Genomic DNA, 26,003 nt, shown 5'->3' on the forward strand with positions numbered 1-26,003 from the left:
CAATCAGTCTTCCATGTTCTTAAATGTAAGCATGGTCAAGACTCGATCTGTGAGGCAAGATTTGTAGCATCCATTCTGTGTCTAACCTGTAGGTGTCAGTCTTTAAGAAGAATCAGTCTGTTGTTTTTGCCAAAACCTCGATTCATATTGAAGAAAACATCTGAAGGGGATGATTTTTAAAATACGTTTTGGGTTTCTGCATGTGAGCATGTTATAATGAACTTTTCAAGTGTAAATTTTTCTCACTTCAGGTGAAATGGAAGAAATCAGATGTAAAGTTTGAAGACCGATTTGACAAGTATCTTGACCCATCTTTCTTTCAGCACAGGGTATGTAGCCCCACAAAATATCCATTCAGAATGGTTGCTTTAGTTCAGAAGATGTAATGGAATTTTTGGATGACATCTTTGAATTCTTAGATGTCCCACTTGTTCAGAGACAATGAGACAGGCAAGTCTAGGACTGTAGGTTTTAAGTGATAGTTCTATTGCTCAAACAGGATGGCTTCTGTAGAGCACTTCAGTAAATGTCTAAAGGCAATCTCAGGCTTGCAGCAAATACAGAGAAGTTCAAGTAAATATATTCACATGATTGTAAGCAAGCAAGTTTCAGGGACACAACCATACAGCTTGTAAGCTGAATAACTGCAGTTGGTCGTATATATACTTCTTACTGAAGTAAATGCAAAGCAAAAGCATTAGCCTAAACCAGTTGGTGGTATCAGTTGTGATGGTTAAACTTAGTGTTGTAATCTCCTTAGGAGTAATATACTGAGCTGTACTTCTTTTTGAAAGTAGAGGTTTGGGATTCTAAAAAAAATGCAATGGTTCCTTTTTTTTTTTTTTTTTTGACTGTGAACATCTCTTTTACTACTTAAACCTCTTCTCTGGGAAAGCAGCAGCACATAGTGTTGCCTTGCCTGAACCAAGGGAGCATGCACAGCGTGTTGTTCAAACTTTGCTGGTGCTTAACTGAGCTGCCATTACTTTGTCATGAGCAGCTTGGCTGTTGAAAATCTTTGTGTGTAGCGTGTTTCAAAGGCCAGTTTTAGTGGGGCTTTCTACAACTGTAGTGTTACTCAGCTAGTGCTGACTGTCTGTCCTGCTAGGCAACAGTTTATCCTTATTGGAACAAATTTGAAACACATTTACAGTTCTAAACCTTAGGAATGTGTTTTCTTTTGTAGATTCACTGGTTTTCAATTTTCAATTCTTTTATGATGGTGATCTTTCTGGTTGGCCTAGTGTCTATGATACTAATGAGAACTTTGCGAAAAGATTATGCAAGATACAGCAAAGAGGAAGAAATGGATGACATGGTAAGATCTGCATTCATGGTTTTAAAAAAATCTCTTAAGGCTTATTCTCTTTGGATATTCATTGTGTTAGCAGCTCTGAATGGCTTTCTGCAATTGGACACAAAACTGCCACATGTGTATCTTGAAAATGTTATTTCTTTTTAAGATGCTTTTAGGTTGCAACCCAGAATTCTGTCTATACTCAGTGTGTTAATCTTCAAAGTCACACTTAGGTTAAAGGAGGTCAGTTCTGAGTGTGTATTAGAAGCCTTTGTGTACTCCCAAGCATGTTAGAGGATTTTAGGGACTGGGGAAGGGGCAGGCAAAATACAGATTTTACTGCATCATGCATTCAGGTAGTAATTTTTGGTGTCTTCGTATGCATCTGAAAAGTTAACTCTTCTCCTAGATTTGATGCATTCAGGAGAGCAGACATACTTGAACTTGAAGTTGCTTTAATAAATAAAACTTTAATTTATGCCTAGCTTGTGTGTTTGTCATTAGTTGTCATGACTAGTCTTTACCATTATTATTTTTTTTCCTAGGACAGAGATCTAGGTGATGAGTATGGGTGGAAGCAGGTCCATGGAGATGTTTTTAGACCATCCAGTCATCCTCTGATATTTTCATCACTTATTGGTTCTGGCTGTCAAATTTTTGCTGTGTCTCTCATAGTCATTGTTGTTGCAATGATAGAAGATTTATACACAGAGTAAGTGCAATGCCTTCCACATAGATATGCTTATATGAACAAAAAAAATAATAGTATAAATGAATGTTCCAACTGGCCTGGAAAAAAAATGTTTGAGAGTCTTTAGCACATGACGAGGTGTATTCAGAAGGGTGCTTTTAAGTTGTAATGAAACTTTGTCCTACTATTATAATGTGAGTTGGTCTCCTTTAATTTTACTGGTTTAATGTTTGCTTTTTACATTAATTATTAGGAAACTGTAGCTTGTTTTTCTGCAGCATCATGGGTAGATTATATGGGAAATAAATATTGAAAGGTACATATTTCACTCCTGGTTTCATCTGGAGTGACAAGATATTCCTGTATTTCTTTTTTTTCATCTCTTTGTCCTGTAAAGACTGAAGTAGGAGTGTGCTGTGTTGGGAATAATTCTATTTGCTGCTGACAATGTTAAACCAATCTTAGGCACAAGTCGTTTCAGAACTGAAGATTTAATTTCTTAAGTTCTTTCTAGCACATACTGCTTGGCAGGTGTTGCCTGTAAAACCTCTAGTGGTAGGTAGGTTGTGGTCCTGACTGGGGAGAATTAATTTAAAACAAATGTACTCCAGGTTAGATTTAACACACCACTTGTGGTTCGACTAGTCTTCTTCCTTACCTTTTATCTATTGGAAGTTTTTTGGTGTCCCGGATGGACTTAATCTGTTTCTGTAGTGATTGTATTTTGGATACTGAGGGGTTTATTGTTTTTTTTACAAGTGCTTTGCTTTAAGCAATAGCTGAAATTTCAAATCTTTGTTATATTTTTCCTTGAATATCACCTGCAACTATTAACAAGTTGTAGCGCTTCTAATATGCCACTAGAGGGAGCTCTTGGTTTTGAATTTAGCTGCCTTTCAATGGTGAGTTTAAAAAGCCGCTCTGTAGTACCAGGATCTTGGCATATTTTTGGTTTTCATATGGTGTTATTTTCCTCTTGTGTCCCATAGTTACATTTCTAGATAGACTTACATATAAATTTTTAATTGTATAACATGTCAGCCTTTTAAGGGAGTGAATGAAATAGTTTCAGAATATTTGTGCACTGTAGGGAAGCTGTATGCTAGTAATATCAATTGTAAATTGTGTCAGAACAGTAATTTAAACAAATATGTGTACTTAATCTTTTATTGCATTACCCTTTATATCACTTTCAAAGTGAATTTAATTGTGGGTGCATAAAAGAACATTTGGCCAAACTTGGTGCAGAAAATTCTTATGTTCAGGAGAATAGTGATGTGAGTGAAAAAGGCTGTAAACCACCATGATAAGAATGATTTCATGTCAGTTTTCTTCAGGTCTGTTGAAACTGTTGGGGATTATGTAGCTGATGCTAACTGGGAATCTCTCAGTGAAATTTGACCATGTCAGCTATTTTTTAATACTGGTTTATGTTTTAAGAAGCTTTTCCATTAGAATTTTTGAAACATAAGTGAGTAAACTCAAGAACAAAAAATCTCGAGATTAACATCTGCTGGTCACTTTACAGGCAGCCTGGATTTACATGGGTCAACTTCAGACTGTGCATGGTTTTCTGGGGTTTTGCATGTGTTTCTTAATTTGATTTAAGTTAGGGCAACTGTTAACATTTGTTTCTGTCTAACAAGTAACTTGCTAAAATGGAACTATTGCTTATTTTTTTAAGAGGAAAACATTGGCATAATGCTTCTTTATTATGTGTGACCAGCAGGTATATTTTGCTTAGTTTAATCAATCCAACCCTAGAAGCACATTATGGTAAAGATTACTTCTTTGAATAGGGCGGGCATCCAGAAATGGTCCATCAAAAGCCAGAACACAAAAAGTCTGGAATCTTTCAGAACAACCAACTTGAAAGATAGTAGAGCAAACTGGCTGAAAACCTTCTACTGCTTTTATCTATTAAAAAGTAGCAGAGAGACGTGGGGAAACAGCTCTGTTCATTAATAACATTCATATCTTGCTATTCTTAGATATGATTTTTTAAAAATTGTATTTGGAGATAGCTTTTGTGATTGAAAATTATTAGCATTGCCTGTAAAATTTTAGAAAAATTATGCCAAAATGAGTACTGTAGTGTTTAATGAGGTGATAATTTTAAAATGACTGAACTCTTCTGATAGGTCTACTTGCTGATTTGTGGCTTCATCACTGTATTTATAGTTTCTAAATCAGATTTTCTAATTTTCTGTAAGATGAACACTTTCAATCTTAAAAGTTAATTTCTGAGTGGTAGCAGAAACATAATTCACAATCTCAGTATATTTTTGTTAATAATGTCCTTTCTGTTAAGCGAAGAGTACCTTGTATCTGCAATAGTTAAGCCTTACAATTAATGTATGTCATGTAAATATTTCAGTTCTTTATACAGAAGCATCACACATCCAAATGTCAGAGTATTTTGACCAGAGGTGAGATTTTGTACTCCAGTGAAAATAAATGGACATTAGAAAATAATGTAGTATGTTGGAACTCTATTTCACAGATTGAATTACACTTGGCCTGAAGTTTAGGATACAAAGAGTTCTCATTCTTATGTAGATTTTACAATTTAAGCACTCTAAAATTTTTAAATTACATATGATACTAAATAGGTTCTTCTGCTGAATGTACATGTTTTACTGTAATATTTTGATCTAATATTGTTTGGTTTTCTATTTCATTTATCAAAATAATAACTTGTAGGAGAGGATCAATGCTTAGTACAGCTATTTTTGTTTATGCTGCAACATCGCCAGTGAATGGATATTTTGGAGGAAGTCTTTATGCTAGACAAGGAGGTAAGTTGTTTTCATTTTTTAGCATTTTCATTGCATTGTTGAATGGAGATGTTAGTATTTTCTGATTTTCACCAATGTGGAAATATCCCCATGGAGTTAGGTCATTCAGATGGAAATAATATGAAAGTTAAATATACTAAAAACATTTTAATATTATTTTCATATATATTTGGTATTGGCTGCATTTTCTAGCTAAAGATAGCTGAAGTCTTTGGTTAATTTAAAAGTAGTAAGAGCTAAAGAACTGTCAACAGTTACAGCTTATGAATAGCTTGTTATGCTCTTGTATATAGTTTGGCTTGTGACATCCTGACAGTATTATAGTCTTTCCTTGTTCTGTAACATGCTGTTAAACAGCTCATGTCATCTTCTCCAGATGACTCTTACATAGCCCTCCTATATCTATAGGTACGAGGGGGTTATGTTTACTAACAAGGAAGGATGAGTATGCTGTACTTACTAGACTGTTACTTGTGTGTGGGGAAAACTGTTCATAGCATCTCTTAAAGAAGGTTGTTCTACTTGTCAGTATGTGCTCTGCTTTATACTTAGCAAATTCAAAATTAGTATCAGTAGAGAGCAGAAGCCAAATAAATTTGACATAGCAAATTTGGACAGGCTGTCTTCAAGTGCTCCCCACTATGTCTCCGAGTTATGACCAATTACATCCTTGCAGTCCACTAGCTTCATCCATTCCCTATGCTGCAATGAAAGAGTAATCGATATCTATTATCTTCTACAGTGCTTTAGAAAAAATAATTCTGGTAAGTTCGCAAAAGAACATTTCTATATTTTCAGCATGATGTACTTGTCAGTATTCAGTCCCAACTGCACTCTAATGTACTTCGAGTTTGCAGGCTAGATGTTTCTTTTCATGTGGCTTGTGTATAAACCTAGCCATTTATAGAAAAACAGATCTAGGTAAATTAGGGTTGCTGTTCTAAAATGGATCGTGCTGTACAATTGAGCTAGGTTTACATTTTTCTACAGATCAAACATGCATCAAACTGAAGTGTTGATTCTGTTTGCTTATGGTGAAAATACATATGATGGTCTTGAAAGGCATATGCTAGGTTTTAGGCTGTTTTTTATTTAGTGCATATTACAGATGCATCTGTGGTATATTAAATAGCGACAGTGTTGAAGAGCATAGAAAGTAAAGGCAATACAGACAGTGACAATTCTTAAGGTATTGCCCAAGACTGTTTTGTTGAGCTCCTCAGGGAGCTCTAAACCTAGTAATAACTGCTAACAAGTGTTGCTGTTCCCTTTATGCCTGGGGTTTGGAAATCACTTTTTTTCTGTCTTTTTTGCTGTTGAAGATGTTTGAGTTCAATTTTTCTGTGCATTAAATACGTTTTGCTTTATACCAGGGATAGCCAGTCCCTTAATGCAACCTCAGTGTCTGGAGTCAGTTTAGTTGGGTCAAGACAATCTGGAGCAGGTGCTGTCTGAAAGCAGCTGTAGTGCTGAGTTGTCCCGGGAGTAGTGCTGAGGTCTCGTGTGTCCTCAGTGTGTGAGCAGGCTCTACACAAGACCAGCTCTGCAATCTGTCTCTGCTAATCTGCAGTTTACGTATACACTTAAGTTTCCTACCCCAGTTTCTTTGGCTGGCTTAGTCAGCATATGCTATTCTTCAGCTGAAATGTTCTCACGCTGTGTCCCTTTTCTTGTCTTTTCAGCTGGCCTAATAAATAGATTAATGTGCTGCATCTTTTGAGTTGCCAGGAGTCAAGTGAAACTGTCAGTTGACTCTTGGCTTTTGTATCAGTGTTGTATGTTGTTACTTATTTCTTTCACCTGTGGGGAGGAGAAGTCAAAGATCTAAATTCTGCAGAGCTTGCTGATATACTGTATTTTCTTAAAAAACTTATCTCACCAGTGCATTGGAATGTCCCTTCTTACAGGAAGGCGATGGATAAAGCAGATGTTCATTGGAGCCTTCCTTATTCCCGCAATGGTGTGTGGAACTGCCTTCTTTATTAACTTCATTGCCATTTATTATCATGCTTCAAGAGCTATACCCTTTGGAACCATGGTGAGTGATTTTACTGGAGAATTTGAACACCACTGTAGACACAGGAAAACTAACTTTTAGTCTAAATACAATTGTGATTCATGGCTTTAACTTCTTACTTAGGCATTTATTCTGGGAGGGTTTTGAGGTTCTTCAAGTATAATTCATTTTAATCACAATAGCAACAGCTGCTGGATGCCAACAGCAGCCATCTCTGCTTAAAATGACACATCTGCTTTGTATTCAAGCTTGGTGTCACAAAAACATGGGAAGTTAGCAGCTTGAATTTTGTTTTGGATTGCCAGTGCAAACTGGTTATAAGCTAAAATGCAATACAGAAGGATTCCAGGTGAAAGATACTTCCAAATACTTGCAATCAAGTAGAAAAAATAAAAGATCAACTAAGAATATGAGATGAAAAGTCCAGAGGAGATCTGACTTTACAGAAATGAATAACTGTTCTCACCTTCTGAAGTGGTATTTAGTATCCAGTTATGGTGTTGTATCTGTGTATTAGCCATGTCACTTGAAAAACAATGCTGGTTGGGTTACTTTCTTATTTAATGGTGATGACTTTTCTTCTTTCTCGTGGCTTTTGTCAGGATTTTGTTTGTTGTCATGGCCCTTTCAAGTTACCTCAAATAATTCTGTGAATACAATGTAGGAAACTTCTGATTGAAGTTTATTGTTTGAGAGAAGACTTATTTTTTTTTAATATGCACTATAAAATTGCTTTATCTAATTTTATGCATTAGCACTGTTAACTTAAAAATTATCTTAATATAGGAAGGCCATTTTTTTTTTTTTTTGCAGTATCTATAGGAGATCTTGGGATTTAACCTTTTTTTTTATAGCTCCCTTCTTTGCATGTCAGTTTTTCTGATGTTAAATTGTTTAATCTATTCAGAGATGTTTGAGTAGCCTTGGATTTCTTCTTAGTTTAAGTCTACCACAAAATAAAGCTTAGTATCACCAGTTCTGTCTTATAAATTGTATTATTTGGGATATAATAGAATGCGGTATGTGACTGAAAATACTTATGAAGAACACGTTGGTGAATTAATGTGGTAGAAGTCAGAAATGGTAGTAAAAGCTTTCAATACTTTTTTACTAATGGAGGAGTCATTACATGTGCATTGCTGATTCTGGTCACCTCCTTAGTAGTAGTATTTTCGATGCATGCCTACATACCAACTTCTTACATTTCATTCATTGTTATAAAACTACTAAATGCAGTATCAAGTTAATGTGTTTCTAAACTGCTCACTTAATTTTTCTGGTTTTCTTCCTCAAGCAATTAGACTAAAATTCTATCTTTGGGTGTATTTGTATCAGTTGGCCAGTGTCCCAAAGGAATATTGTATTGGTTTTTCTTTCCTAAGCTAGTAGCCGTATACAAAACTGTCAGAAAATTTTACAACATTGATCTTTGATATGTGTGAAGTGGCTCTTTTTTACTGCTGAGCAAGTGTTTATGTTATCATATTTCTCACTTGTATTCCCATTTGGAGGTCAGGAATGTTGAGGGAAAGGAATTCCACCCCTGCTGAAGTTTGTCTTGTAAATCAGTTCAACTGACTGGTATTTTAAGATCATGGAAATAGGTACACTCAAAAGCAAATGAGAATATAAATCTTCAGGGATCACTTAATCAGGATGTTAGGACTCTTTATACACAGTGATTTTAATGATCTCAGGGTTTTATGAACGTGTTTGAATTGTTATGACTGTAGCAATAAACTTGAGTGGAGTTAGCAGACTTCTCACAGGAGCAGGTTATGACTTGGAAACTTCATCAGAAAAAGCAGTGCTCTAATGACTTCAGATCAACTAATGAAGCTGGTTTATAGAAGGAAATTAAAATAGTTTGAAATTACCATGTTATGCTTCAGGTTGAAGTCCCTGGGAAGCATTCTGGCTTTATGGATAAGATACCTTTGTGTCTTTTCACCTTTGTTTTCAATATAGAGAAGCTTCTAGAATTCTCTAGTGCAAACTTGCTGCTGCTGTCTTCTTGGGGAAATAAAATCTTAGCCATCTAAATGTACTGGAACACAGAAATTTCTTCCTTTACCCTGGTATTGAAACCACCCTCCTTGATTTAGGTTGCTGGCAAGAGTTACCACCTCTTCTTGACTACTGTAAATCTGGACAAAGCAGAAACTAAGTTGCTAAAAAACGTCTTTGAGCTGAAAGGTTGCTAAGAGGCTATGCTTAAATATGACATCCTGTGCTTTGCCTGTTTTGCATTGCCGCTTCCCAGTGAGCCACTAGATAGTATCCTCTCTATAACTTAATTCCTCCCTCCAGACAGGTTAGGCAAGGGCAGCTGATGGTGTCAAAGCCAAGACATCCAAGTTGGTGCCTCTTTGGTCTACCTGGTATCTGGTCTTCTACATTTTGCCTTGAAATGCTCAGATTGATTTGGCTCTTAGGGACATTCATACACCTCACTGTCACTGCTGTTTATTTTGGACTTCAAAGCTTCATTCACCTTGTAGGAGTCATTCCTGATGTCTGGGATCTCCTTGAAGATGTGGCAGGGACTGGGAAGATCCAAAGGATGTTTCTGAAATCATTCCTCAGTCTTGGGACTCTGCCTTTGAATACACATGCAAACCATCTTACCTATAGTGTCAAACCTTCTGTAGTGCAATACACCATAAGCCTGAACAAAGACTTAATCTCCTCCTTTGGATATTGTTCTGCTGCCCTTCCCTGCAAAATGCAATAAAGAATGTGACAGATTTTATTCAAATATGCAAACTTTTAAAAACTTAATGGTTTAAAGCTTTCAACTCCCAAGCATATGAAGGAGATCTAAAGGTCTGGATTTTTTATCTCATCTCTTCACCTTTATAGAAATGCAGTGGGTGCTGTTCAGTTATTTGTTCCTTTGAAGCCCAAATTTGATTTTTTGGGCTATTTTGTTTAGTATATCCTGTTACTGGTGAACACCTTGACTTACTTTACTCCATATATGTTTATGAGAAGTGTGATGGTATTTCTATGCAGAAATACTTACTAAGTAATGCAGAATTTCTACAGAATACAGCATGGTTGAATTTGAAGGGATCATCTTAATTCTGGCATTTGATAAGTTGTGACTGCTTCAGTTGTTCTGTGTGTGATACATAATTTAAAGATTTCCATTAAGACTACTATGACTGTTGTAATATTCTGGCTGCAGAATCCATGCATCTCCGTTAAACTGTTTAAGATGTCGTGGTTTTGTTTTGTTTGAGTAGTAGCTTCCTGTGTGGCTAACATTTCCAGTATGCATTTTTAATGATTTAATTAAATAAGGTTATGCACACTGAATTTCTCTTGGGATCGAGACCCTAGTGTTTGCATCTTTTATGCCTTATTTCAGCTAGAAAAAGCATTTCCTCCGATAGCTTAATCCAGGCTGCAGCCATCCCTGACAGCTTTAAGTTGATACAAGTATTGGTTGCCACTGAGACAGGAGGACCTGGTAGTGCCAAAGATTTTCAACCTTGAGCCAGATAAGGCTACCTACAGATAGAAGAAAGTCTAGGTATGTATATTCAGCAGGATGGTTCCTCAGAGTGCTTGAAAAGTGACTGTGGAACTCTTAGTCAAAAACCTATTTTTTTCCGAAAATAGATACAGCTTAATGCTTCTGCCTAAATTTATTACCCAGAGCAGCACCCTAGATTAACAACTTAGTTGTAATAAAAATAACAACACTTAATTTTGAAGCCTTCTGCTCTTTTCTTGTTCTGTATAATGTTTGGCCAGATGACACGCAGAAAACCATTTTGCTGTACAGATTCAGTAACCTCTATATGGGGGGAGAGTCTTATGACTGAGAATGCAGTTTTAGTAGCTGACAGGAGAGATCAAGCTGTTACTTTGACAGTTAATTTTTATTGCTTTTCTCCCTTGTGCATTAAGCAGTCAAGGCACCATAGCCTGCCAGTAGCTGTTTAATATTAGATATGCTCATAAAAATTTTAATTATCACCTTTGAATGAAGTTTAATCTACAGTTGTCAGAAAATATGAAACACATGGCACTGGAACATAAATTACATCCCTCCTGACAATGTTTCTTTTCAAACAAGGAAACTGAATTCTGCACATTCAGTCAAGGGCAGTAGAGTATTCTTTCCCTATCAAAACAAAACAAAAAGGGGTTAGAAAGAATGCAGACTTGGTGAGGTTAAAAGTCTCTTCTGTGGCAACTAAAACCTGCAAACTAAATCAGGTATTTTGCACAACAAAAAGGCAACAGTTAAAATGAAATAGGCTTCTTTTAATGTACTGTCTTGGTAGAAAAACTCATGTAACGTGTCTTCAGTAATATGGATTATGGAGAATGTGTGCTTATTTGCTTAATGGATAACAGGGTTTGTAGATGTAGTAGATTGGCTGTTTGCATAATCCTTTTGTTTTCTGAAGTGATAGTTAAAAACTACTCTCTGAATTTCTCTTGGCTGATATTACAGTAATACTTAAGAAGCTCACAAAGACCTAACTTTCTTACCTCTGCCTGTCATGCAAGAACAATTATTGCGGTTTTGATTTTATTTAGTGTGTTACGACTGACCTCTATAGGAACGTGCTTCTGCAGGGGGTCAGAGCATGTACATGTGTTCATCTTGCCTTCTTTGTTTCCTCTTATTTGTGATGGTGAAATGGAGGCTAGTAAGTGCCTGAGCTGCTTACACTATTGTAATCTCATTCTCTGAAATATTTGAGGCATGAATCTCATAACTTAATTTCTTTTTCAGTTTAGACCCTTGTGTACCCAGTGCTGTGTTTAGTTCACTTTGGAATTGAACTCTCTAGGTTTAGACATTGCCCAGCCTGCATTATCACACTTGCCATCTGTGGCAATAGGTGCTACTTGTTCAGCTAGGAAGGGAGGCAGTGTCTTCACTTCAGATCTGAAATGAAGAGGAATGTGCATGAAGAGGCAGAGGCTAGAAAAGCCAGCAATCTCCAGTCAGCTCTCACATCCAGAGAAGACTATAATTGCCAAGAGTGAAGAAATTAATTTTCAGTATCCATCAGTCTACCAAAGCAGGTAGACTGCTTTGGAGTCAGACAGCAAGTTGAAAGCAAGAAAGAAGATGCTACTGAGGTCAGCACCAGTTGTGTTGGACAGCCTACTAAGACCCAGGAGGTTGCTGTTACCTGGGTGGGGTTAAGATGTATTTGTATCTTTATCACCTTGGAGAGCTTATCAGAGGCAGTTGGAAGTGGGAGGCATTCTTGAGCCTGTACTAGTTGGGCCTCCTTTGCACTGCAAAATTATCTCAGGTAATTTTTAGACTCCCGAATGCAATTCCAGCTGTCTCAGAACGTAGCATAGCATTAACACAGTCAGTTTATTGTTGGACAAAATATTGAATTTACCTAATGCTGCTTCCTAGATTTCACTGAAGATGCTAGCTGTTCTGTCCAAAATCAGTTCATTTTTCAGCCAAATGATTAATACAATAGCAGATGTTACATATCAGTCATGTTTTGATTTACATGGATCTTTAGATACAGTCCAGGCCTTAATTCTTGAACGTCTCTTCTAACCACTGCACATCAAACAAGCTGAGACTTTCTGGCCAGGATTTTAGTAAATGTAGCACTCAAGATGATGTTCTGTGATGTTTCCAATCCTTCTTGACATTTTTCTCTGAAAAGTCTCATCTGCTCATTCATTTAGACTGAGCAGTTTTCAGTGGCAGAACCTGCAGTCGAGTAAGCGAGTCAGTTGTATACTTCTCCTGTAATTTATTCATAGGCAATCTCAGTGCCCTACCTAAGACACAATGCTTGCTTGCCTGTGTTTTTGCAAGTAATGGAAGAAGATAAACATGTATTAATTATGTAAAATCTGCTTTATCTGCAAGTGTAACTACGCCTTTAGCTTTTCCTTATTTACCACTACAGCTTCATATTTTAGTGGCTCACAATGTAATTCTTTAACAACCTCTCCTCAAAGATATACAGAGCAGTCTGGACAGTGCTTTTGATTGTTTACCACATGTTTGGTGTATCCCCTTCTGTGAAGCATGAAGGCTTGCTCCATCCAACCCCAGGCAATGTTTTCCACTCACATCTGGCCTAGGCTAGTATTGAGGTGCAAGTCAGTAATAGAGGGATAACTCACTGACTTTTTTCAGATGTTGCCTTAAACTGCTGTGATTGACATAATGCTAAGTTTGCATTGAGGTAATGTGGTGCAGCTCCTCATCTCAGGAAGCCTAGCAGTTTTTGCTTTTCAGCTGCTTGCAGTAGATTTCTGTAGACATATACGAACAGCCTTAATTTATCCCAGATTAACTGCTTCTTAAGTCGGTGTATGGCTCTTAGACCTGGTCCTTTGTCCATTGTTTTGGATAAATCTGCTGCTGTGGACTTAGTGTTGTGATGGAGTGAAAGAATATAACTGCTATGCTCACGAGGCAGCAGGGTGTACACAGAGCCTCAGGCAACAGTGCTTTTAAAAGTATGTTTGCATGGAGAAAGTCACAGGGTCAGTATTTGGAACTGGTTACTGCATTACATGCAACTGTTCTGTCTTTAATTATCAATACCAAAAACTTAACAAATTGTCTAATGCTAATTCATTTTTTGCTAAAGTGTCATGAGCAGAAAATGTATTGCTAAGCACTTCTAATTTACCCATTTTGGAAGGTAAAAATATATTGCCTTCAAGCAATAGCAAAAACAGAGCTACATATGTATACTGGAAAAACAGTGATTCATGGTAAAACTTCAGGAGAGGCTGTTCCATTGGAAAGAGCTGAAACATTGGCTTGACTTTTCTGCATTGTGCATAAACCTAATCTTGGTATGTAAATAGAGCCATTGTGCTTCTGAATTGTGTACCTGTGCATACCAGTAGTCACTCATGTCTTTGGCAGCCCATGTTCTTTGTACTTGGTTGGTGGGTAGTGGAGAAAATCGAACCCAGAATTTTGATTGGTAGCATTCTGACATGGCTTTGCAATTCTAGCTTAGGTTTCTTTTTTGGATTGGATTAAAAATACTGCACCTAGTATTTGTAGTTTTGTCTGCAACTTCCTAACTGCTATATGTTAACTCCTAGGGGTAGCATACTTCGCAAAAGTTGAAGAGAAGCTGACAAAATTTTCAGTGATTAAGTACCATGAAGATTTCCATTTCATTCCCTTCCAGTGTATTGAGTATAAAGATTAGATTAAAACAGTAAAAAAACCCACAAAAACTGTAATGGTTCTGTTCTCTCCATGGATGCAAGAAAAGATTCTTAATAATGTTTACTAGGCAGTTTCTCAGGAAATTTCCATTTGTCAAGGTAATAATAATAATTACATTAGTCAAATACATCTATTTATGTTGACTAATGGTTCATAACTAGGGTTGTGATTCTACAGCAATTAACTACTAAAGACTAATATATACGGGGCATGTTGGTTATCTTCTTTTGTCGTCTTATACCTGCTTTTTGAAAATTCTTTTGTTTTTTTGCTTACAGGTGGCAGTGTGCTGCATTTGTTTCTTTGTCATTCTTCCACTGAACCTCGTTGGTACTATTCTTGGCCGAAACCTGTCAGGACAGCCTAATTTTCCATGTCGTGTCAATGCAGTGCCTCGTCCTATACCAGAGAAAAAATGGTAAAGACTTACGTGAATGTTAACGAGATGTATTCACTTCAGAACATTTAAAATTTCTTTTCAGATATGATCATTAAAAGTTTTCATAGAAATATAGAATGGTTTTGGTTGGAAGGGAACTTAAAGATCATGTAGTTCCAACCCCCCTGCATGGGGACACCTTCCACTAGACCAGCTTGCTCAAAGTCCCGTCCAACCTGTTCTTGAACATTTCCAGGGAGAGGGCATCCACAGCCTCCCTGGGCAACCTGTTCAGTGTCTCGCCACCCTCACACTAAAGAATTTCTTTCTAATAGCTAATGTAAAACTACCCTTTTCCAGCTTAAAGCCATTCCTTCTCTTCCTGTCTATACCATGCCCTTGTAAAAAGCCCCTCCCCAGCTTTCCTGTAGCCCCTTCAGGTACTGAAAGGCCGCTATAAGGTCTCCTAGGAGCCTTGTCTTCTCCAGGCTGAACATCCCCAACTCTCTCAGCCTGTCTTCATAAGGGAGGTGTTCTAGTCCTTCGATCATCTTCATGGCCCTCCTCTGGACTAGTTACTGTAGAATAACTTTTTTTTTAAAACTTAGTTTTGTCTAGAAAATCACCTTCACTGATATTTGCTTAGTATGATTTTTCTGTTGATTAAAAACAACAAGTACAGTTAATGGTTAATAGCTGTAGCAGATTTTACAGTCCTGGATCACTGATTGACATTTGGCCTGAAATGCTCTTCAGTTTCTTATGTAAAAGGGATGGTCCAAACCCAGTTCTCCTCTCTGGGTATCTTGAAATTAAACCTTTCCTCCTTAGTTAATGCCTCTTACAGATTTAGGATTGAATGTGCCTTGGAGGCAGAAATGTTCTGTTTAATGATCTCCATGTACAAGCTGAGACATATTTTCAGTGTGATGGTGAGGAGAAGCTTGCGATGTTGCCTGCAGTTCTGCACTTTTGTTGATGGCACAGTGCCTAAAATACTCAAGATATATGGTGTAAATTGCTAATAAATCATTATTTTTGAAGTTAATATATAGGAGTAGATGCCTAGTCTCAAAAAGTAGACTTGAGTTTTTGGAAAATCCTGAATGCAGTTACTTTTTCCTATTAATTTAATTCTGAGATGGAAGCAGCAAGCTATGGAAATTAAAATATCCTCAGAGGATTTTTAAAATAGATTTTTCTTGCTTTCCCACTTCAGAGGAATGGAACAAAGTGAAGGGAGCACTGAAACGTGTATGCCCACGCTATCCAGAAAGTGCAGCACACTTAGGCTCTTGTTAGTGGTGGGTTGTGCAGCTCAGATGGTAGGATTTGATTTATATTGTGACCTGTATCTTGGGAATCTGAGGGATTTTTCTGGATCAGCATGACGGATGAAAATAAATTAGATACTTCTCTTGAAGATGATGAAATTGCACACCATCAACTTAGACAAGTCTCCCTATAAATAATAAAAGAAGCTGCAAATTAAATCACTGGTTAATAGCTTGATTATCATTGCAAGGACTACATAGAGGTCACCTTTAGTAAGTGACAGTATCATCTACAGGTAGCTCAGTATTCCTTTATGGCCGTAGACTCGTGATTCAGGATAGCATAAAAAATAAACACTGGTTCTTAATTATATAACCATTATCCTGCAAAATTTCCTTTGTGCTTTTTGCTGTATTTGGAGCCATCAACAGCTTTGAGTTTTCTCTGCCTTCATTCGATAGTGCATGTTATGGGGCCTGATTGCTTAAGCCCTTTTGGGCAGCAGAGATACTTTTTAAACAGTGTTTAAGGCTGGGTGGATGCCTATACCTTATGCCTGTAGGTGATAGGCACAAGACTTACGTTGTTTATGTCTTGATATGTTTATTAATGAAAGATTAGTTTTCCTTAAACCAATCTTAATATGTTTCAGGTTCATGGAACCAGCTGTTATTGTTTGCTTAGGTGGAATCCTGCCTTTTGGATCAATTTTTATTGAAATGTGAGTATCTCAGCTCTTTGCCAATTTTATGTAAAAGTATCATGAATTAAGTTCAATTACAAAATCATCTGCATATTTTGTTTACTCTCTTCAGGTACTTCATTTTTACTTCATTCTGGGCTTACAAGATCTACTATGTTTATGGCTTTATGATGTTGGTTCTGGTTATCCTCTGTATTGTGACAGTTTGTGTGACTATTGTTTGTACGTATTTCCTGCTAAATGCAGAGGACTACAGGTGGTAAGTAGTGCATTATTTGCATAGTTAACCAGATTGTGAGAGTTTTATAGAAAAGTAATGTTGTTTGGTCTAGATGGGTCTTTTCAAAGTGTCCAGATTGTAGCTGTAGGGGAAAAATAGAAATGCTGGGATCCTTTCTGTACAGGAGTTTTCTGTGTGTATGTGCACCTGTGCATGAATGTATGTGTGTATAAAAAAACATGTAAAGGCAGACAGGAATATGAAGAAAGGTCATAACTTGGTGTCAGTGGTAGCTGTTACCATAGAAGCTTTGTCATTTATAGCAGACAACATGTAGATTTTGTTAAATAAGCCTGTAGAACCAGGATACTTTGTTTTCTGGGTAGAGTTTTAGTGTGTTGTGCATCTTCTTGGGAAGCCTTTTTGTTAGATAGATGATGGACACATGTGTTTACTTTCAGGCAGTGGACAAGCTTTCTTTCTGCGGCATCAACTGCAATTTATGTTTACATGTACTCCTTTTACTACTACTTTTTCAAGACAAAGTAAGTGATAGCTTTCTTGCTTTGAGTATCACATTTCTACGTTGCCAAATAATTTATTGAGAGAAACTGAGGAAAATACGTATAATAAATTCCTTTCTTTTTCAGGATGTATGGCTTGTTTCAAACATCATTTTACTTTGGTTATATGGCAGTATTTAGCACAGCTTTGGGAATCATGTGTGGTAAGTTTCAAATATATTGATAGATTTCTATGAGAATTTTTCAGACTGTCATGTTTCTGATTTTAGCTCTCTGGTTTTGGTGGTAGAATGTGTATGTCTGTAAGACATGCTCAAAAAAGCTTACAATTTCTAAAAAGAGTTCTCTGCTTATGCTTGCTTCCTACCTAATAAAGGAGGTGTCTGTGTCTTCTGATATGAAGATAGTTTATGTACTGTGCAGAGGATTTCACCCTCAGTGCAAGCTTGAAAGACTCAATATTCAGAAAAAAATTCTGCAAAACAAATTTCAAATTAAGTGGAAATGCATGTGAGCATTTCGTTTTGCACTTTTTAGTGTTGCTCCAATACAAGGACCTAGGTATACTCATTGAGGCATCAATGGTATCAGAGTGCTGATGACACTACCATTTGTATCTTGTGGCATGTATATACGAGAGTGACAAGAACAGAAGGGACTGACACCTCAGGTTAGCATTTGATAAATAAGTATTGGAGTATTCAGAGGTGAGGAGAATGCAGAGTGCTTCTGTGTGTGGCTGGATTTAATTGCTTTTTAAGATAGTGTTTAAACAAATATGTAGGGGAAAAAAAGGCAAAACAAAACATAGTTCTTGGCATGGAGCTCATCTGAAAAAGTCAAATATACTTGTTGAGCTGTTAGCTATAATTTTGTCCTTTGCTTTATGACTTTCCCCAAGTGCTACATGGTTCTTTTGCACTTTCTTATAATGTTACTTTTTATGTGTGATCCTTATTTAAGACTTTGAGTACTGAGTGATCATGTAGACTCTAGTGGAAGGCTTTCTTTTACTTAGGTATTTGAATTGCATCATGTCTTACAGGAACTTATTTTCTGTGAAGTACACATTTCTTGATACACTCCAAGAGGGTGGGTAATTTTACAGTGCTTTATGAAAAGAGGAGGGAAATAATCTCTTAACTGCTGAGTACCTGTTCCCCTGTTCTCTCATACAATCTAGTCTTGCTTCATCAGTTTCTTGGCACATTGCAACACTTCCCTGCTGTTCTGGTAGTTTTGCAGCCATTTTTTTTCTTTAATAGGCTTATACATTTCAGCTCTAATCTTTTCTTTTTAAAGTGCTCAGGCTGGTATTGATTAAAAAGTCTATGATGCAGAAGCCAAGCCTGTCCACCAGTTTCTGTAATTAAAATGTTTTTTAAAATATGGATAAGGGAGATTGTCGAATGCTTTCTTGTCATGGTAGGACAGTACTTGATGGAATATTAGAGTAAAATCCAAATTATTCAAAATAAGAAAATACTTTAACACATTAAACTTCATTTCCACAGCTCTCTTGAGATTTCTTTTTGTCTTTTTAAGTGTGTTGGAAAAGAAGCTGTAACATTCCTTTTTCTGAGAACTCCCATTTTCAGCATGTGAAGGGAAGAAAAAAAAAAATCCCCTGTCAAAAAGCATTTGTCTAAGGAACTTGCTGCCATTGAGGTCTAACAAAGACATTTGTGTTAAAGAATTATGCAGTGTGTGTGCTACTGACTACATCTCCTGTGAAATGTGGGTAGAGCCATGTTTTGGAGGCTCTCGCCAATGGGTGTTTCAAGTATCACACAGCTGGATGTGAGAGGAACTAGTTAGGGTCCAAAGCAGCCACAGGGAAACTCTGTAGGTTTGTATCATCTGACTTGGGTTTTAGTTCCTCTGACAGTACCTAGCAAATTCAGATCCCACACATAGTGGGATGCTTTGGTCCACAAAGTCTGCTGACCTCTGCAGAGCATGTCATTTCTGGGACTGGACAGTAGGGAACTTCTAAACCTTTTGAATTCTTCACGTTTCCTTCTTAGTGACAGAAAAGAATAAAACTTACTCCCCAACTCAGTGGATAGCTTAGAAGCAAGGTAGTATAGAAGGGCTTCTTGCAATAGCACACTTCAACATCTAGATGAATACTGTAAATGTGATTGAAGGGCTTTTTAAAAAAATTCTGTGCTTTCAAAGTCACAACTGTATTAATTGTTAATTGGTTTGAAGAAATAGATGGGAATTAGTCTTTCTGTGTTTTGTGGTTACTTTTCCTCGCTATTAGGATTTTTCTCTTTATTTAAGAGCTTGTTCTGCTGAAATATGCACGCAGTCTCTTTCTGCTAAGCTTATATAGGCCATAACAAAGTTATAAATATAATCTGATAAGTTGTTTAATAAATTCATTTCCTTTCCTATGTTGTTTTTTTGGGTTTTTTGTTTTGTTTTTTAATTCAAATGAGGCAACTGGTCCTGCATTTGTTTCAGGAGGACATTGGTTAGTCCTCGCTGTCTAGAGTTTCCCCTCCCAGTCCGTGTTTTATTCAATGCCTTTGAAGTAGCCTTGAGGCTTAACCCATGCCTTGGGTATTGGCCCTTAGTGGCCTTCATGGCTAGGGCTCCAGCGATTCAGAATAGGTTATGATTTGTTCATGGAGTTGAGAGCTTGTGGTCTCTATGTGACTGCTACTCTCTGTTCCTCCCCCTTACTTCCATCTCATGCACACATTCTCTAGATCTCAAATGAAACACAGTTCTCCCAAATCTGTGATATCTGGCATCACATCACTAGAAGAACCCTCAAATAACAAGTTCTGTAATGTATCTGAATTTAGCAACTAAAATGGGCACTGGATCTGTTGGCAGTGTCTGCTTTAACAGGAAAAAACATAATGAGTCTTGAATTTTGTCTATTTACTGCATAAGACAGAAGATGAGTTCCTTGACAGAAGAATCTGTGTTCTGTATGCCTCCAAGCTCACTTCACCTCCTGCACAGCCCCTGCTTCGGTCTGAATGCTGTACTGGTCTTTCCTTGAATGGCCAGGCCTTCCCCAGCACATTCAAGGTTTGCAAGCAGCAACCTGATCTTGTGTGTGCTGTATTTTGTCCAAGTTAGTAATACAAATTCTACATTTGCTGACTCTACAGGCTCTTTACCTCACTGATAGCATTGGGAAGATGCATCAGGTCTGCCTTGTGCAGATTTCCTGATTAGATAGGAGTGTTGGGTTTTTGGGAGTCTTAAAACCAAAAATTTTGTGAGAGTTTAATGGATGACCTCATGACTTATCCCATCAGTTCCCAGGATTTAAGTAACTCTTCAAGTTCTGAAAAACTAGTGAGCAGTGGTAGCTGCAGGCCTATATGGCCTTCATTTCTAAAGGCAATAAAGCTTTATATTTTTATTGAAAAACAAAGTGCAGAAAACTTTTAGACTTTTATATTTAACACCTCTTGAGCAGACCTGGTGCATCCCAGATCACTGAAAATGTTTTATGCTTTCTTCTGGGCTTTTTTGTATTGCTTCAGGGAATCAAAAATACCTTTTCTGTTTAGAGTCCATTCTTTATTGAGCATCCAGACATTTGATATTAGCAGTTATCTTCTCTGTAGTGTATTACGGGCCCTGACTTCTCTGTCCTTTTCTTCCTGTATTTTTTGTTATTCTGGCAACCTGACAGCAGCTGTCTCCAATTCTTACTTGATTTTTTTCAACTTCTCTTCTAACCTGAGGATTAGCCAATTTGACTTCCACAAGGCTGATTTACTCTCATTTTGCTTGGAAAAGATGAAGGTATTCCCTGTAGATAGAACAGTATTTTACTGAGCCTGGCAAACCTGAGGTTCTGGGTTTGACCAGTTACATTGCTGGATCTCTTTCTGAGAACAGATCTTTGTTCAGTGCATTTACTTTATTTTTCTAGATGTCCTTAGTCCTGCAGTATTTTGGGTTTAGCATAAACTGTTGCCCCTATCAAAAACGCAGTGACCTGTTCTTTTATTACTGCTGTGACAATGCCTGCTCTGCTCATGACTCTTACTAATTTGAAAACCACAGGTTGCAATTTCCTTTAACTACTAACTGCTACTAGTTTAATCTCCTCATACAGACCTCCTTGGAGTTTAAGACTCCTGGGATGGGGACCTCTTATTATTTGTGCCTTGTGGGAAGAAAAAAGCCATCTGCCAATAAAACACTCATCCAGAAGGCATGTAACTTATTATAAAAACCTGCCCTCCCATCCACCTTCCCTGCAGAGTGGGTGATTGTGTGTTTTTTACCCTCTGTTCAGAAAAAGGGACCCAGTTATTGGCAGCAGTAGGGGGGCTGCTATATTTATCGAGGCCAAGTGAGCATGGCCTCTTGGTAAGATGGCTTAATGGATTTAGATTGCTAGACTAGGGACGTTCTTGCCAGACATTCACTGGGAGAGTGGATAATTAGAGTCTGAGAACAAGTATTGCAGGTAAATAATTTTCTGTGTGCAGTGTGTGCTTCATGTGACTGTCTCTGTTGAAGCATGTGTGCTTTATATTGCTGTCTTATTTTCATGATGAGCTCTCTAAAATATTTGGTTTTTGTTTATTTTGCAGGAGCTATTGGTTACATGGGAACAAGTGCCTTTGTTCGTAAAATCTACACTAATGTGAAAATTGACTAAGGAAATCAGAAAATTGAACTATGGATCAGTTCCTGTTTTCACGGGGATGAACTTGCACAACAAAAAGAGCGAGAAGAGATTTGGGTTTTAACACTGGGCACTATATGGGTCTCCATTTTGTGGAAGGCTAAAAGTAACATCTATTTCATTGATCCTAGGTTCTTACTGACTGCTTTCTCCAACTGTTCACAGCAAATGCTTGGATTATATGCAGTAGGCATTACTACAGTACATGGCTAATCTTCCCAAAAAAAAAATATCAAAAAACAAAAAGCCTAGCTCATTAAAGATGAATAGACTAGCTCTCTTCAGTGAAGAGGACAAACAGTTTATTTAAAGCATTTGTTCCATTCAATAAAAAGAGGGAAACTTGGCTGCTAAAACTACTTGATTGGTAGTCTTCCTGGTACTTAACATTTCTATATATAAAAATGCCGTTCCAGAAAGATTACTTTTCTGATTTTTACTGCCATTACCAGGACAGGAGGTATGTTTTGTATTTTGACTCCAGGTGCTTTTTGGTTTATTTGCGATACCAACTATATTCTACACTCATTTGTTTAAAAAATAATTTAAAAATATATAAAAACCCCCATATGCATGTAATATATCAGCTATTGTTCTAGTTGGACCAATTTCCCTTTATTTATCTTTAAAGTAATATCAGCTACATCTTAAATCCATCCAAAGAAAATACAGTCTGAAGACGGGATGTGTTCTCTGCAATGCAATTTACTGTACAGTTAGAAAGCAAAATGTTAAATGAAGAGGAATGTTTGTTTTTTAATAAACACTTTGAGGTCTAGATTAAAACAAAACCAACATTTTAACTGAATGTCTAAAGTGATTCTCCTTTTTTCCAAGTTAGTCTTGCATTATTTTTTTTGTTTGGATTTGAATGAAGATTTTCCTTTAGGCATTATACAAGGGGTAATAAGTGTATATAACATTAAATAATGTAACTTAGGTGTAGATTCCAAATGTATTTGGATGTACAGATTTACTACAGAGTACTTTTCTGATGATTCGGTGTAAAAATGTGTGAATTTGGGTGGCTTTTTACATCTTGCCTGCCATTGCATGAAAAGTTGGGGTTTCTTCACAATGCGTGTATGTCATGCTTTTCTGTTCTGTTTCCTTTCTTAAGCTCCTACAAAAATTCAATTTGTAATTTAGAACATTTTAATTTTTGTTAATCCTGTCTGGACACTTGTGTAACATCAAAAGCACAGTTGCTTTAGAGTGTTCAGAAAACTAAAATAAACTTTTCAGACAAAAATTATCTGATTGTGAAAATAGATGAGTTTGGAATTGAAAATGTTTGAAAAGGCAATACTGCTAAATGCCAGTTTCTGTCTACAATATTAGTGTGGTTTTCAAGTATCAAAACCCCATGCTTTGAATTCAGAATTTACTTACAACTGTGTTGTACAATACAGCCCCAAAGTGGATGACCAGGCCAAAAAGATTCTTCTTGGCTGAAGTGTTTGTGGAGAAATCTGTTTTGTGATCCAGCTAGTGTACTGAGAAAGGTGGGGGTAAGCGTGGACTGCAATAAATGGGCAAATAAAGGTCATGTCTTTCTAAGATGACTGTTAATTATGCACTATATTTAGCTAGAAATGTCCTGAATATGCTTGTGACAGATTTGAGATCCAGTCAGCTTGATTTATTTTAAGGGGTTTTTGAGGCATCTGCCATATAGGGATGTTTTAATCAGTGTGGCTGTCTGAAATAAAGCACCTGCCATGGAGAAGGCAACTACCTGAATTTCAAAAATGAACAAAGTATTTGTATTGATTAGAGCTGAATTGTTTCTCTACAAAAGATATTGATAATGCAGAAACCACAATAATAAACAACCGTGCTTTGGCAGGGTCAGGTTGCAGGCTGGGGAAACTGAACTGATACGTAGGTAATAGTGAGAAGCAAGGCATCCTGCTATATATGGCTTCTGAAAAAATTTGAGCTTTCAGCTCTGATTTCCCTGGCAAATTTTAACCAATGTATCAGGAAAGAATTAAGTTTTGCTCCAAGTCTGTAGCTGAACACTCTGCTGTTTAACAGAAGGTAATTTTTTTACAGTTTTTTTAACTACAGGCTGATTTTAAGATGAGCTTATAAACTGGTCAACAGTTAGTTTTTCTTTGTTGCAAAACATGGAGACTTTAATCAAAGAATGGGTTTTTACTAGTTCTTGCTAGTGCATACAGCTGTGGGAAGCCCTCTTTTCATCCATGTTCTTCTAAATCTGAAGTGAGGAGCCATTATCCACACAATAAATACAATAAGTACCCTGCCACGATGAAAGTTTTTTTAAAGGGAATATTTTGATAATGGGTCTGTTTCTCTATTTAGAGCACTGCTATGTGATAAGTCTATCAGAAATGTCACTAAACTATTTGTGAATTTCATTTAATCACCTTTTAATGCCACAGAATGGTGGGCCTGCCTACTTGCTTTCTCTGTCCCCTGGCATTATTAGCTTTTGCATATCCAGATAGGATTGTATAACTTTTAAAGTGACTTTGAAAAGATACTGCACAGGCATCGCTTTTGTTTCTGCAAGCACATTCCTCTGGAGAAGTATTGTGTTTTAAGTAATTGACATTTTTATACTTCTACCCTAGCACATTGGTAAGCTGAGGATTTGCTTTGGTTTTCCCCCTTCCTTTTGGTTTCTGAAGGAGTGCAAAATGTGACCAGTTTTCCACAATTTGTCTTCATGGTTGCTGTTTGAGGCAAGGCTATTTATTTGCCCCTCTGTGGATATAGTTTGAACCATTTTACTTAATAGAATTGGAAAGCTCTTTGCTTAGATGATGTCGTCCTTCCTCTTTTTATGGAAGAAATAAAGATCTTAGGGCAAACACTCCTCTTCCCATCACTGTTTCTTAGGAGTTTCTGCTTCTTGAAGTTTTTTGATAACTCTTCAGTTAGTCACTCAGTGCTTTCTCCTCCCACTTCTGGTACAAAGGCCAGAAAACTGGGTAAATAGTTGTGTAGCAATAGCTGATCTTGATCAAATGCTTTAGATAAAAAAAATTGTAAAGCTTTCAGTTGAGGAGGGGGCACATAGAAGGCACTCTGGTACTTGATGTATGAAAATTGGTGAACGCTGGATTGGAGATAATGGAGACTGCAAATAAATGTTACGTTATGCTCTTTTTTTTGATGTCTGAATGTTTTGAAGCAACATGGTCTAATAATTCCTCTGCAGAATTACATTCCAAAGTTTATAAAGGGCACACAATTAAATTGTTTTCTGTATGATACTCTAGGTGTATTTCTTTAACAAGTTTCAGGTTAAAAACAGAACCAAAAAATGAACCCAAAACCCTAATACGGTTGAACTGGCTAAAAATCAATAGCACATCCTTACCACTATTACAGCTGCAGAGGTAACACAAATGAGAAAGTTACATTTTGCTCTGGCTTCAGCGTCACCAGCATCTAGCTGAATTTGCCCAATGGATATAGATACACAGATCCCTGAAGACAGCAAAATTGAATGGCTGTGAGAGCATCAGCAATTTCTTCACTGGAATGTGTCCGAAAAGCATAAGCTTAGGAAAAAAGAGTTTCTGCTCCATTCTGTGGGCAAGTAAACTGAATAGTTGGAGCTGCAGTTGAGGGGTCCTGTTCTCTTGAATTAATTCTTAACTGTGCAACTTGCTGTTAATTTTAAGATTCATTTGGCACTGTAGGTTGGCAAAGGTTTGCAGTTTTGGATCCCTTGGATCTTTTCCAGCTAAATGCACTTTGGTAGCAGGAGTCTTGCAATGGCTATTAGCAGTGCTGCTGTCTAAAACAAGCAGATTTATGGTTTGCATTCCTCAAGAGCTTTTTTTCTTTTTTCTTTTTCTTTTTTTTTTCCTTTTTTTGACAAAAGAGTTTTGGTACCATTTGTTTTCAAAAGGCAAAAGTAGAGAAATGAGCCTTGCAAAGGAATGTTTGTGTTTTGGTAAAAAGTTTTAGTGAGGAGATTCTCCTAATTTTCTGAGGAGATGTATGTGTGCAAGTTCTGTATGTAGCTCCTCAAATCTTGCAGTTTTACCCAAGATGTGCTTTTTCAGTTGTGAGAAGGGGCTGTTACAGTAGTTTCTTCTATGACTAAGTGTCATTCTGAATTTTTTTCTTCAATTTTTGTGTTACGGCTTTTGGAGGGGGGGGAAAGAAATTATGAATCTGGAAGGCTTTGTGCAGTTCCAGTAAACTCAAGTGGTTCTTGGAGAGAGTAATTT

General features: G+C 37.0%; 1 protein-coding gene across 1 annotated transcript in view; it reads left to right on the forward strand.

Moving 5' to 3' along the window:
• The window catches only part of TM9SF3 (transmembrane 9 superfamily member 3), a 46,594-nt gene extending 21,965 nt beyond the window's left edge, over positions 1-24,629 (forward strand). Inside the window, exons 5-15 of the mRNA XM_051617012.1 lie at positions 252-329; positions 1,187-1,318; positions 1,843-2,009; positions 4,692-4,786; positions 6,694-6,824; positions 14,289-14,428; positions 16,317-16,385; positions 16,480-16,626; positions 17,049-17,132; positions 17,238-17,314; positions 21,692-24,629. Coding sequence (XP_051472972.1) covers positions 252-329; positions 1,187-1,318; positions 1,843-2,009; positions 4,692-4,786; positions 6,694-6,824; positions 14,289-14,428; positions 16,317-16,385; positions 16,480-16,626; positions 17,049-17,132; positions 17,238-17,314; positions 21,692-21,759 — 1,188 coding nt within the window. The 3' untranslated portion in view covers positions 21,760-24,629. The remainder of the gene's footprint in view (positions 1-251; positions 330-1,186; positions 1,319-1,842; positions 2,010-4,691; positions 4,787-6,693; positions 6,825-14,288; positions 14,429-16,316; positions 16,386-16,479; positions 16,627-17,048; positions 17,133-17,237; positions 17,315-21,691) is intronic.
• Positions 24,630-26,003: the final 1,374 nt, after the last annotated feature.

Source organism: Apus apus, chromosome 4 (assembly GCF_020740795.1).
Source record: "Apus apus isolate bApuApu2 chromosome 4, bApuApu2.pri.cur, whole genome shotgun sequence".
Taxonomy (NCBI): domain Eukaryota; kingdom Metazoa; phylum Chordata; class Aves; order Apodiformes; family Apodidae; genus Apus; species Apus apus.